The sequence below is a fragment of the Gastrolobium bilobum genome, unplaced genomic scaffold, assembly GCF_033153095.1.
Source record: "Gastrolobium bilobum isolate Gb01-03AN ecotype WA unplaced genomic scaffold, APGP_CSIRO_Gbil_v1 utg14977, whole genome shotgun sequence".
NCBI classification, from domain to species: Eukaryota; Viridiplantae; Streptophyta; class Magnoliopsida; order Fabales; family Fabaceae; genus Gastrolobium; species Gastrolobium bilobum.
This window is the reverse complement of record NW_026898303.1, coordinates 371,241-385,699: the sequence shown is the minus strand read 5'-3', so window position 1 is coordinate 385,699 and position 14,459 is coordinate 371,241. Positions and strand designations below refer to the sequence as shown.

The following is a 14,459-nucleotide window of genomic DNA, read 5'->3' as shown; positions in this document are numbered from 1 at the left end:
TTTTCTCTGATAACGAAGCTCAACGCACCCGCTGTTTCAATGAGGGAGTAGTCTTCAGAGCTGTACTCCGAGAACAAGGTAATAACAGGAGGTTGAATGAGGATACCTCCAGGTTATACCCAAAAAAAAAAAAAAAAAAATTTTTTTTTTTTTTGGTTTAACTTCTTGAGCAACGAGCATATACTTTATTTACCGGAAAATGAAGTTAATTTTTGCATTACCTAAAATAATTAATGTGGAGTGCTCTCTAAAGGGATTTTTTTTATATAAAATAAAATAAAATTCATTTAACTTAAGAAGCAAGCAATCCGTTATTTTCAATCAAGCAAGCCAATATTGAGATATATATACTTATTTTTCATTGAATGGAACAAAACAAACATCTTCAATATTTATAGATGAACATGAATGGAGGAAGCCAAACCACTCAACCGTACTTGAATTAATATACGGAGTTCAATTCTTGTTGCTTTACATTGTCGGTTAGTTTATTGTGGTGGTCAAGTCATGTCTTGTTCAAATGAAGTTTCTATTGATTGAGTTACAGCCATACGATTGAGGCAATTCAATTTGATTACTCACATCATAAGAGATAACACGTAAGTGTGGGGTCTTTACTTAACCAAGGGTGTGTATTTGCAATAAGCACACTGCTCCAATAAATGCAATGCAACAAAATAGTCAATAATTTGATCGACAAATATCATAAACTCGACAAAATGGGACAATTTGCAGGCGAACTATTCTTCATTGACAAAAATCATATAAACTCGACAAAAATGGGACTATTGCTGGCGAACTATCATCCTCGTCGTGCCTTATATGCAAAGATAATAAGAATATCAATATATATATATATAGAGAGAGAGAGATGATAAGGAATCAAAATAGAACACTGATTGATAATAATTGCGCAATCACTCTCATTGATGGAGTCCCTAACATACAAATAGGAAGCCAGTAGACACTGTTAGGAATTCGGTTTATATCACATCGTTTATTTATTACTTAAATCTATGGAGGCAAGTAACTGTACATTTAAGATTGTGTATACATATAATAAGCTTGGAGCATGGCAATTGTTATCATTATTAATAACGTGAGGGTGATGGATCAATTATCTACTCGTAGTGGCAATGCCTTCTTCAGCTGGGCATGCTATAATTGGCCGACACAACAGGATTTTTGCACCATTAACTTAATAATAATAATAATAATAATAATAAATATAATTATAATAATGATGATGAAGGAACCATTTATAAAGTGATAACTTTTCTTAAAACTTGCCCAACAATCAACGCTGCTTTCGCCGATCAACTACTTATAAAAGAACATATATAAAATAGACTATAGAGTGAGTTTCGAATGGTTGCTTGAACATTCCAAGAATATATTATTAAGTCATACTCATGCACGAAAACTACGTACCCTAGTAGGCAAGAAATCTGTATAAAACTTCCATTGCTTCGTCGCAACGGGCACCTAAAAAATTTTATTTATGTCTGCATATTTAGAATAAAAGAATTTTTTTTAAATATATTAAAATACAAAAGAATATAAATAGAAAAAGAAAAGAAAATTTTAACTTAACATAAAAAAAAATAACCAAGAGTCAAACTGTTACAATAGAATTACAGACCCTAATTCAATGGCGGACTTACTTGGTTGCAAGTGTCTGCAATTGCAGACATAAAGTTAGAGAATTTTTTTTTTATGGGAGAGTGGTCAAGTAAGAAAAAAAAAAGTAAATATCATTTTTGATCTCTAACAAAAAATATGATCCCACTTTGGTCACTTACAAAAAAAAAATTAATCTCGAGGTGCCTAACAAATTCAAAAGCCATTTAGTTGAAATCGTGATCCCTCACAAATTTAAAAAAGACCCACATTAGTCCCTCAAAAGGACTAAAATGGGTCAACTTTGAATTTCATAGGAACCAACCGACTAATTATTTTTTGTAAAGGACTAAAGTGAGGACCATATTTTTTGTTAGGGACCAAAAAGAGTATTTTCTCAAAAAAAAGATTGAAAGGAAAAAGTTAAAGATAGGCCCAACCCAAACAACCCCTGCAATTAAAAGCTTAAAAACTTAAACTTTAGCCCATTGCTTTGTCTCTTTTTTGTTTTTAAGCATAAACCTTATTAGTTCCAAATCTTAATAGACATCAACGATTCTTGAAATTCAATCTTCATTGAGTGGAGGAGAATCGCATGAAATTTTTCATATTTTTTTGTGAAGCAAAAGTGGTCAACTTTGGATCAAATAAACATAAACAGAGATGATTTTTGATTGATTAACCCTACAATTATATATTTTACAAATGTCTTTTTGTGGTGTTTATTTCTTATTAAGTATCATTATCTGTTTCTTTAAAATTTTGGTTTATTCGCCAAAGCTTTACTTTTGAAGTGGAAGCAAAAATTGGATCATGATCTTTAAAAACATATTTCGAGGCCACCTCCGAACCCCTGTCCCTAAGTGTGCAGACATAAAAAAAAATTCTGGGTCCGCCACTGCCCTAATTTAATTCCTTAGAAAAAAAATCGACTCGTGGTCCCTCAAAATTCAAAAATAAACCCAGATAATCAAAATCGTGATCTCTCTAAAATTCAAAAAAACTCACATTAATCTCTCAAAAGGACCAATATGGGTCTATTTTGAAATTTTGAGAGACCACGAGATGACTTTTATTTTAAGGAATTAAATTTTGGTCCTATAATCTTTATTGATGACCCAAAATATATTTTAATTTTTTTTCCCAAAAAATTTGTGTGTGTGCCCTTGCACACATTTACACACATTAAAGTCCGCCGTTGAACTTCATCGCCGTGTGCAAGACCATGCTCAAGCGTTCCTCAAATTTTGAAAATTCTAAACTAAATAAGACTCAAGCGAATTTTAATAACTGGAGAACGAAAATTGTAAAGAATTGCCTTGAAGCATATTGCATGCTAGAAAATAGGGTTGATGTTTTCTTATGTTACAGAAAAATATAGGAGAAAAAAACATAAACCAATTAAGTATAATCTCACATTTTATAAAACAAAAGAAAATAAAAATTAGTTGATACAGAAAACGAATTCTCTGCAGGAATAAAAATTTGCTTTCCTGTAGCAGAAAAGTATGATTTTCGTAGAAAATATCTTTAAAAAGTAATCATATTTTATTCTTTATAAATTTAAAATATGGGCCTATTTTATTTCTTTACGTAATATTGACTTTACTTTTATAATTAAACTAATATAATGATTTTTATTATCAAATAATATGTAATACAAAATAATTTTCAATAATAAAGAGTCAATAAAATCCAAAAAAACAAATTAATTGAATATAACAAAGTCAGATAGGATACATGGTGATATGATAGCATTAATGACATGAACTGTATTGTAGTATGAAGTTTCCCACAAATGATAATTTTAGGAATAAATCCACAACATTAAATCTTTTCTTTTAAAGAATAAAGACAACGAGATAAGCTAGAAAAAGGCTATAAGGACGGAGCAAAGGCGTACTGGCGGGGCCTACAGCTCCAAGCTTTAAGATATTTCTTAAAAAACTTTTGATTTTTTTTTTTTTTAACTCAGCGTTTTTTTTTTATTATTAACATTTTTTTACCATATGTTTCTTCTGTTTTTCCTCCATCGCTTAAAGCAAAATAAGATAGACAATTTAACTTGTAATTTCTATTTTGTCTGTGTAACATTTTTCTCCTATAGAATTGTATAAAACTCAATGTTTTATGTTTGGCACCTTAAAAAGAGAAATTATTTAACCCCTAATGTGAGATTTCTAATTTTGCCCTTGCCATCATAAACATTTTATCAGTACTGCCGAATAAAGTTAAGCAAAAAAATCCAAAGTACGTTAGTAAATAATAATTCGGATCATCTGCAATTCATTTTTAAACAGTAAACTGACCTTAGTTAATAATTCAATGACTGATATTCATTAATTGCTTTTAATTTTTTATCATCAAAAAATATTTTTAATGATTGAAATCTTGTGCAGTTAAAAAAATATTATGGCAAAAAAAATTTATTTTATTTTTGGTGGACATGATGGCAAAAATTTTACCCCAACAAAATATTTCAGAAATGGTCAGCGGTGCAGGTAACTACCCTTTTAACAAGTTTTGTTTTCTTCCTTGATTGCCTTTGGAATAAGGCTGCATATTGCAGATCTAACCATTAAGTTTGACATATTTCTCAACCTTCATGTCAAATGATGGAGATGGGTTCTTGGATGATTGAATGCGGAAATGGATCCTCACATGTGAAAAAATAGTCACCTGATTATGTTATTTGATCATAGTCACTCATTGATACATTGATGATGAGATAAGAGAGAGAAAAGTGTATAATTTCTAAATAAGTGATTATGATCAAATAACATGATCATATTTTCACGTGAGAGAATCTATTCGCGTTGATTGCTAATAACTTTATATTTATTTTTACGTATCAACATGTAACAAAAATTGCCAACTAATCGGGTTTCTAATTTGGAGTTTTGTCGCCCTTTTTATAATTCTCAGGAATCAAAAATAGTATCATTTGAGAATCAAATTTTGAAATTTAATTAGTTGAATCGCCATTAGACCAACCACTATCGAATTATTATTGTTATTTTCAACCTATTTTCGAAACAAAATTGATGTGTACACGTCAAGAATTCTGGTCATTTCTAAAGTTTACTTATTTGAAAAGAATGATTTGACAGAGAATATTACTATTTAGAATATATATTTTGTTTTTTATCTAAAAAAAAGTGATCTAAATAAATAATACAAAAAAAATTGTATAAATTTCATCTCTCTTTCTGAAATTCATGTTTTGGGCATGTAGGAATGTGGTATATCTGTTCTGTTTATATAAAACAAAGTCAAGCATAAAGGTTCACACTTAGAACATTAATATTTTATATATACAAAAAAAAAATAAAAAAAATCGCTAAATAGACTATGCGTGGTTGCTTACGTCTATCTAAAAACTTTTTTGCAAAATTTAGTGTTACATTATTTGGTATAGAAGGGAAAGCAAAAAGGGATTGTGCATGTGAGTATTTAAAGAGTTCCCATTGACAACCATTGGCACCTTCCTAGAAAGGAAATTGAAAAGGCAAGAGTAGCATAATGGAGAAAGCATTGATTACCTTTTTTTGAGTTTTGAAGAAAAAGCTGAAACATGGTAGTTATTTCGGATGGGCTACCATCCCTTATTTACCAACTTGCAAGCTAACTCTTACCAACGCATAAACTGCATGCGTATACCAATCAAAGTCAAAACAGAAATTGGGCATCAGCATGTGCATGATGCCCTCTATTCATTCATATTGTCCATGTGCATGCCTTCTTTCATTCATATTGTTCTCATTGACTATGAGCTTATGTTGTTTTTTAAGTTATCCGGTATAATGCTACAGTCGATCTTTCAAATGGTGTTTGGCCATCTGGTTAACTGTCACTGTCTTATGTATTTGGCTCATGCTGTGTTTTTATCCTCACACGTATTTAGTTTTCTCATGACAACAAACCTTTGAAGCTTATTATATAGTGGCTTGAAGGACTAGTTATCCTTTTTTTTGGGAGATCGAATAGACTAGTTATCTTCTTATCTTTGTCAGCTCTGTCTGAATGTGTCAAATGGATCATTTGGGTTAGATTCGGACTACTAGGTATCTTTTTGAATCGAGTTACTTAGTCCTCAACATGAAAAAACCAGACCCGCTTGAAAATGTTTTCCAAGGGAAATAAATAGTAAAATAAAAAAAATGCAACACAATTTTTTTTCACAGAGAAAAAAAATAATGAAATTAAGACCATTATGATCGTTCGTATTTAAGTCTGAAATAAGAATCAAATAGTTCAAATCAAAACAGGACTTAATAAGTCTCTAGTACCTTGCAACATGCCTGACTTTTAAGTGGGGTAATATTGGTTTAAACTTTTTTATACCAAAAATAAATTGAACATCGCATTCAAAACATTATAATATATTTCTAAGGTTTTGTTTGCCAATAAACATTTCAGAGTCAAACTGGACGGCCATGATGAGCATACAAGGATATTAGTCATATATTTACCGCTCACGAAAACAGCGATTGCCAATTTGCCACCGCACACGAAGACAAAGATCAAAGCGTTTTTTCTTTCAAAAACTTTCTCAAGTTTGTTGGGACCAATTATGATTATTGGGTTCTACGAAACACCGACACTTCAAAAACTCTGACGTGTCGTGTCCGACACTCCCCGACACTCCAACACGCATTATAGAAATTCAAAAAAGTTTTAAAGGTTGCATTACGTTGAGTTTTTAGTTTCAACTATTCGATTCGTTGGATTACGATTACTATTTTATTGAGTTTAATATAAATATTTGGGATATCTTATGTTTCTTTGCAAAATTGATAAATAATATATGTTTAGTTTTATTTTTTTGTTAAATTATTGAATATTAAATATATATACACTACATAAATTAAAAATATTATTTAATATCAAAACGTGTCATAACGTGTTGAAATCTAACATTTTTTAGAATTAACGTGTCAGAGTGTCGTGTCGTATCACGTGTCAGTATCAATGCTGCATAGATTGGGTTAGCCTATTAATGTACGTTATAATCCCAATCCTTTCTTAGATTGACATTTTTTTATAAAAGATATTTTTAAATAATTCCCATTACTAATACTTTTTTTTTTTTTGCAAGGGTAAGATCAGTTAATTATATAATATTTAATTTACGCGTTTTAAATCAGTGTTTTCATAAGTATTTTTTTGTGAGACTGATTGGTTAAATAAAGTTGGCAATAAGAAGTCCTTTTAAGTTTTAACAACGATAAATAAAAAGTAAAAAGTAATTGTTTTGAGTAATAAGTAAAAGGTGATAACAACGATGGAAATGATAAATAAGTGAGTTGCCTACGATTTGGTGCTACGCAAGGTTATTATGCGATCTGAGCCGGGATTCCTAATTGAGAAAAACGGATAAATGATAGTGACGATGTAACGAGAATTCGGGGGCTTTTTGACCCTTATGCCCCTTAATTAATAATTAATTACCAAATTGCCCCTCATTCAAAACTATTTCGAAAATTTACCCTTCCCAACAAACATAACACCAATCTGCCCTTGTTTGACCGTTGACCACGAAGCCTACCCGGGTACACCATTACCTACCCGGGTAAATTTTGAAACTTTTTATCTACCCGAGTATGTAGGGGTGTACCCGGGTAGAGTTCTTGAATCTGGGAAAATGTTTGAATTATTTACCCGGGTACGGAGCAGTGTACCCGGGTAAACATCGACGGTAGGGTTTTAAAATACCCCAGCAGCCCCATTTCGAAAACCCACAAAAGGGGTACCCGAGTAGAGCTGCTGGAGGAGTGTCATCTTGAGCGATTTCAGGCATAACCTTGTGAGATATCTTTTTCAATCCCTTCACGTCTCTTGACGAAATACTCAACGAGTCTACTGAATGTCATCTTGACCAATGCAGATATAGGCAGATTTCGTGCTCCACGAAGCACCTTATTCACACACTCAGATAGGTTAGTTGTCATATGACCAAACCTACGTCCATACTCATCATACGACCTGCACCATTGCTCTTTCGGAATCGCATCCAACCATGAAGCAACTTCAGGATTGTTCTCGATAAATTCCTTGTACCTAATGTCGAAATTTATCTTTGAACATGTGTACCCTGCAAAAAAACCATGACATATGCATTGGTTAGTGAATTTCATCAACGTTTTCTTCAAATGGTTGAAAATGTGAGTAATTATACCGTACATTACCTAATTTCATCAACGTTTTCTTCAATTCCACATTCCTAAAACGGGTATTGAAGTTGCTTCCGATGTGACGTAGACAAAATACATGATAAGCATATGGAGGCTGCCACCCTCCGTGGTCTTTCACCGCCCTTATGATGCTTCGATGACGATCGGATATTAGACAAATACCATGCCTATGTGTGACATGAAAACGTAAAAGGCTAAGAAACCAGGACCAATCATCCAACCTCTCACCTGGAGGAACAACAACAAAGTCAATAGGGATGAGCTCAGAAATTATTTACAGTATGAAGTGGCAAAGAAGGGTCACATGCTTTCACATACCCCAAAGCAAAATTATTTACTCACCTGGAGGAACAACAGCAAAGGCAATAGGGAGCAGAAATCCATCTCCATCCTGAGATGTTGCAATCAATAGAGTACCTTTGTACTTCCCATACAGATGAGTGCCGTCAATTTGAATTATAGGCTTGCAGTGTTTGAATGCTTCAATGCATTGGTGAAATGTCCAAAAAACCCTTTGAAATACGGCCCTGTCTGTATAAACCCGACGTTCATCAAAACATTGATTTGTATCAAGTTTGAACACAGAACCCACATTCACCTCCGTCATATACTTCAGCCAATTTGGCAAGAATGCGTACGATTTCTCCCAGTCACCAAACAACTTAACGATGGCCTTCATTTTTGCCTTCCAGGCCTTCCTGTACGTTATGTTGTATCCATATGTTCCCTGTATCCTCTCTTGTATCAGAGCTGGTCTTGTGGATGGATCTTCCTTTAACATATCTGGAAAAAAAAAGTAACTTTACCATATTCTCAATTAATCTGAATCATTAAATAAACAGTAGAATACATACTCATTATAGCCGCACAAATGACATTTGAATCCAACTGTCTATGATCCTGTGCTAGGCCTTGATTTAGGCATGTGTGACCTTGACCCCATTTACGGACCACCCAGTTAGCTCCCTTCTTCGGCTTAATTGCCCTCATATACCAGGGACAACCGTCACCATGGTTTTTACACTTCATAACAAATCTTGACTCGTCGCTTTTTTCAACTATGGCTGTCCTGCGCCCCTTCATACAATGTATCTTCACAGCATGTTGCAATTCTGGTTTGGACCCAAATTCTTGTTGCACAAATAACGGATCTCCTAACTTCCAACCTCCGTGCAAGTCATCATCGCCATATAGGATCTCCAACTCGTCATTAGGGTGCGCCCAGTTAATGAATGAATAATGTTGGCTTTCATTCCAGAATGGCTCCTCAGACCCTGCATCTAAAGATCATGTCAAATTTAATAACTTACCACAAATAATAAATTGTCTAAAGCAAATATTCAAATTTAATAACTTACCACTACTGACTGGGTCGACATGAAGTGGTGACAAGGCTGGGGTACCGAGACTTACGGCGCTCATGTCAGCCTCAAAATTACCGTCCACGTCAGTGTCTGACGAATCACCTTCTGGAATAGCACTTTCAGGTTCTCCCTCATCTTCGCTGTCCACATAGTCCTCGTCTTCATCCTCTTCATCCTCATCCCATGCTACCTGAGGAGGTGCAGAAGATCGTACAACTGTATCTTCTTGACCGGTACAGTGTGCAGTAGTGGTTGTATGCACCGGTAAAGATGAAGATTGTCCAACATCAACTTCAACATATATCTCAATATATTTTAATACTTTCCATTCAACAAACGCATCTGTTACGAACTCCACATCTTCATCATCATTTATATCGTTTCCAATGTAGTATATTGTATCCATATCCACTACAGTCTCTAACCTGGCTATCATGCGGTGGATGGAATGTATGCCTTCTGACCCCATTTTTTGAAGAATTCTCTCCTTCAGTTCATTGCATGTAGTGCCCACTTTGATTTTCATCGTTTTTGTTTTTCCTTCAAATCGGACACCGTTCGGACCTTCAAAATGCCTCCCATTGTAGTAAACAACTATAGGAACCATGTTTGGACTTGAACTCATCTTTCACACAAAAATTAGATCTAGGTTTTGGGTTTGGAGGTTGGTTCGGATTTTTTAGCACAAAATGGGAGTGTGGAGATGTAATCTCAATGTCCCACCAAGATTCAGCTTTCTGAAATGATGAGATAAAATATGTGTGATGTTTCGGATTAGAGAGGGTAAGAGAGAAAGATTTGGGGTTTCAAAAACCCTATACCTCGCAACAATGGCCGAAACCCATACATCTTGGGGTTTCTGGACGCGATTTACCCGGGTATACTGCTCCGTACCCGGGTAAATAATTCAAACATTTTCCCAGATTCAAGAACTCTACCCGGGTACACCCATACATACTCGGGTAGATAAAAAGTTTCAAAATTTACCCGGGTAGGTAATGGTGTACCCGGGTAGGCTTCGTGGTCAACGGTCAAACAGGGGCAGATTGGTGTTATGTTTGTTGGGGAGGGTAAATTTTCGAAATAGTTTTGAATGAGGGGCAATTTGGTAATTAATTATTAATTAAGGGGCATAAGGGTCAAAAAGCCAGAATTCGGGCCTTATTGATAAGACTGGTTTCAAATTGTTAAGAAAAAGGTAAGTTTTAGGGCTAATTAGGTCCTAACCGAGTTGGGCCTTCGAAAAGATTAACGTCCTAAATCATTATGGTTATGGAGCACATTTTCGGTGGAATAAGAGTAGATACTCCTCCAAAAAAAAAAAAAAAAAAAGTAGATACTCCTTATTAAAAAGTAAAATAAATATGAAAAAATAATTATAAAGATAAAAATAATATAAATATATTATTCTTATTTTTCATATTTGATAATGAGATACCTCACGCAATATCTAAAATATTTTCTGGTTATAGAAGATGACTCAGTGGTGGTTTTGCAGCTCGTTGATTTGGGTCGCCACCCGCACATGCTCCTATAACATGATTTTTCTCTTTACAATCAATATGCATATATAGATGACTGGTGTATGTGTAACCCAATAAATTAGCAAGATCAAGGTCAACCAAAGTTATGAATACTGTCTCTAAGTAATAAAGCAAATAAGCTTATAAGAAACTAGATTATTTTTTTTCATTTGCAGTATGATGCAGTGGAAAACTGTCAAAGAAGCATAGGCCATCGTTTACTTATTCTTGAAGAACAGCTTGGGTAACCTATGACAACAACCAAGACAGCAGAAGCAGATCTTGTTCCCAACGAAAAGATTCTTCCCTGAGTCAGCCAACAGCTACATCTTCTGATGACATGAACTTGGGAGGTATGGCATGTGCACCAAGTGTACTACCGTACAATCAGCGATACATAAGATCCTATAGCTAAATACCATTTTAAAGAGACGTATATTACCGTACAATACATATTCGTATTCTGATAAAAGGTCATACGTGAGCATTACAAGTTGCTTGTAAACAAACTTCCGCAGGCGCAATAGAAGTTTTTATATAATTTTGTTGTTTAACATTACACAGAACATCCCACTCACACATATACATTTCAGCACGAACAATACTGTCGGATAACCTATAACTCATGATACCTTGAAATAACAAGCCAAATAAAAGACCGAATACTATCAATACTAGCACAGAAAAACCCCACAACCTATCATTATCTACAAGAGTTAGGCTAATGCATATTCAGTGGACTACTTTCTGATCTATATGAAAACCAGGGACACCATCATTTACAGTTATGTTAAACCTCACAGAGGATAGCAAAGCATCACGACTTGTCAAAACTGCTTGAAAAAAGCCATCCACTCCCTTTGCAAGATCATCTAATCCTTGGGAAAGCTTCTCTGCAGCCCTGCCTAATTCCTCAACAGTCTTCCGTAGCAATTCTGTGTCAACTGTATCGACACCACCCTGGATAGTAGGATATAATTCCTTCACAAAGGCATCCACCGCTTCCAACTCATTTAATACAGTAAATTTCCCACTGGAAAATCTAACTCTAACCTCCTCATTTACAAGATTCTGCAAACTTCTATAAGCTGGAGCCCAAGAATACATGTCATCCACATTCAAATCTAACAACTTCTTTGAAGAGCCAGAGAATGCAGCAGCAAACACACTGCAAACAAATACAGTCTCGACCTTAACTCCATACAAAGCTTGCATCAAAACCTTACCTTTGGCAGAATTTTTAACCTTAGGAAGATCAAGTGATCCAACAAGATTATCTAAAATGGTGCTACATTTCTCAATTCTAGGGTTCCTAGAATGAACATGTTGAGTCCATTCATCGAGGAAAGAACAGGCCCGAATAGACAGCTTTGAAGAAGCAGAGTCTAAATTGGGCAGTGCACACTTGAGAGGAAGATTACCTTGATTCAGACGTGAGAACTCAGAGCTAAACGCATTGCAAATATCTAGCAATTTCACACTTATGTCCAAGTACACATCAATCCATTTGTCATCCCACTCACTCACCGGAAGTTCAAGGTCTGTTATAAGGGTTCCTATCTCATTATGAGTTTCACAAAGTGACTTCATAGCTAAAGTCATCCAAGACAAGCTGAGGATTTCATCCTTGCTTTTTGGCATAAGCTTTCTCAGCCTCTCCGCTAATGTTGCCTCAAAAGCTTGTAATACTACAAGAAGTTGCGGAGACATGTGAGAGCCTTTAGGTGATTTCATCCGAAAAGGATTTCCAAAAGGGAAGAATGATCGGGGTGGATGTGGATTCTGAGGACGGCCCATTTAGATGTTTTACTACAACAACAAAAATTAGAAAGTAAGATATGTTGAAATTATGACATTGAAGTGAAGGGGGCAAGGAAAAGAGATAATATTTGTGCACACAAACAGTACATATCTATCAAAAAATCGGTACACATAACAATATTAAGTGTTATTTGTGCACTGATATTTCAAACTATACCTATGCCTTTTGACTAGATTATTTTTTATTAGAATTAACCATATTAATTAGATATGAAATTCTGACAATACTACCAAAGGTGGCGTCATGTAATTGCCACTCCTTTAGCCATCCTCAAACCACTTCTTCTCTAACCCCATCTGATTCTTTAAGTATTATGATAAACATTAGTTCCGTTTTCAGTATTCGAGCCGGAAAAGGTATGGGATCATTTAAACCAATATATCTAAAATAACCATCGAATAGATAGTAATTAGTAAATCATGGCAAAGTTTGAACCCCAGAAAAAAAAAATTGGGACAAAAACCCAAACGAGGGACAACTATTAGGGACCAAAATCCACCTTAAATAAAAAAAAGAGGAAAAGTAAATCCCAAGATCCATCAAAATTTTCATCCTTCCAACCTTCAATGTTATTCCTGTCCATATCTAAATCCAAAAACTATAAAATTTCAAACAGCAGCATCCAAATTCAAACAGGAATCATCAACTACGCAAGACTCAAACTTAATTAACAAAAATTACCCTAAAAGAAAGTCAAACCATCTAAACCTTATCAAATACTTCTCGATCGTCGAACTAGAAACCAATCCAACCGAAGAAAATCATCGATTATCAGATTAGCGCACAGAAAAAAATAGAAGAAAAATAAAAACCTTGATTTCAGTTATTTTCCCGAAATAAAAAACAAAAGTTTCTCCTTTCTTTTGTAGAAAATAAAGAAGCAAAGATGAGGGATGTTACCTACAAGAAGAATCGAAGAGATTGGGAAAGTTTCAGAGATATTCGATAGCAGCCACAGCTTTCTTCTCTTTGAAAGGTTCACGCTTTTGGGTAGGTGAGTTCTTCCTTCGTGGTAGATATGAAGGGTGATTTTGATAAATCCAGACGCTCGTTTGATTTTTCGGTCAAGGGAGGAAACGTGGGGTTATATTATTGGCCCGTCACGCCATCAGATACCTCAATCTTATTTTTCTACTCGTTAATCAAGCAATACCTCACTACCGAGAAACTTCTATTTTCTGATTTATTAATTTCAGACAATTGTTTTTAGGAAAAAAAACTATAATTTAAAAGGACACTGTGTCATTTTAAATGATTTATATAAAGTATGACCAGTTATATTTTGTGTAAATCTAAAAAATTGCTCTCTCTTTTCTTTGACATCAGTCACATCGCTGATGACAAAGAAAAATAACACACACTAAACCCTTGTTTTTATACACCTGATTTCTCTTGTCTTTTTGTGTCATTTTTTCATACCAAACTCAATTTTTTATAAGTTTAATTTCAATATGTTGTGAAATAAAAGATAATTAGAAGAAAAATATTTTTTTTCAGAGAGCCAGGGTAATATATTATTCTTGCAGTATGATGTATCTTGAAGCTGTGTACATGTCTCTATTTATAGGCTCACAAAATAAGATATGTTACAATAGGATAAATAACTGGATTGCACTTTTTTAGTGGTTACAATTCAGGATTAAATATCTAAAGATCATATTCAACAATCATATTATTTTGGGGTAATAGACATCCAACAGTCATTTTATTTATAACACTCTCCTTAGATGTCCAATAACGTAATTAGTTAGAGACCTAAAAAATCATATTATAAAGAAATACGTATTAGAAGCTTCCTTATTACAAATTTTATCAAAAAAATTCAATGGGATAAAATTATGGTGAAGGAACAAAAAAGTACAACATGTACTTCACCACTTTGATGATGACATTATTTAAAATCTTTAAGTTTACATATCCCAATTTTTTATACAAG

The 14,459-nt window shown here is 34.0% G+C and overlaps 2 protein-coding genes across 5 annotated transcripts; both read right to left on the bottom strand.

Moving 5' to 3' along the window:
* Positions 1–6,903: 6,903 nt before the first annotated feature.
* On the bottom strand, positions 6,904–10,019 carry LOC133314761 (uncharacterized). 2 transcript variants are annotated; one of them, XM_061516287.1, is made up of 5 exons: positions 9,173–10,019; positions 8,669–9,094; positions 8,157–8,597; positions 7,809–8,042; positions 6,904–7,714 (listed from the first exon to the last, which is right to left on the bottom strand). In XM_061516287.1, exons 1-5 carry the CDS (start codon positions 9,801–9,803, stop codon positions 7,413–7,415), a joined length of 2,034 nt encoding a protein of 677 aa, XP_061372271.1. In that variant the 5' UTR covers positions 9,804–10,019; the 3' UTR covers positions 6,904–7,412. The 2 variants fall into 2 exon arrangements, with proteins under 2 accessions (XP_061372271.1, XP_061372272.1); XM_061516288.1 differs by having other exon boundaries at positions 8,669–9,088.
* A 1,123-nt stretch (positions 10,020–11,142) lies between these two features.
* LOC133314739 (protein BPS1, chloroplastic-like) lies at positions 11,143–13,563 on the bottom strand. Of its 3 annotated transcripts, none has more exons than XM_061516261.1 (2): positions 13,428–13,502; positions 11,143–12,510 (listed from the first exon to the last, which is right to left on the bottom strand). In XM_061516261.1, exon 2 carries the CDS (start codon positions 12,496–12,498, stop codon positions 11,434–11,436), a length of 1,065 nt encoding a protein of 354 aa, XP_061372245.1. In that variant the 5' UTR covers positions 12,499–12,510; positions 13,428–13,502; the 3' UTR covers positions 11,143–11,433. The 3 variants fall into 3 exon arrangements, with proteins under 3 accessions (XP_061372245.1, XP_061372246.1, XP_061372244.1); XM_061516262.1 differs by lacking the exon at positions 13,428–13,502 and adding an exon at positions 13,232–13,417; XM_061516260.1 differs by having other exon boundaries at positions 11,144–12,510; positions 13,424–13,563.
* Between the last annotated feature and the right edge of the window lie 896 nt (positions 13,564–14,459).

Coding starts and splice junctions, on each gene's coding strand:
- LOC133314761 (XM_061516287.1), bottom strand. CDS start 9,803: ATGAGTTCAAGTCCAAACATGGTTCCTATAGTTGTTTACTACAATGGG. Junction 8,598..8,668: donor CATTTGTGCGGCTATAATGA/GTATGTATTCTA, acceptor TTTTTTTTCCAG/ATATGTTAAAGGAAGATCCA. Junction 7,715..7,808: donor GAAAACGTTGATGAAATTAG/GTAATGTACGGT, acceptor GTTTTTTTGCAG/GGTACACATGTTCAAAGATA.
- LOC133314739 (XM_061516260.1), bottom strand. CDS start 12,498: ATGGGCCGTCCTCAGAATCCACATCCACCCCGATCATTCTTCCCTTTT.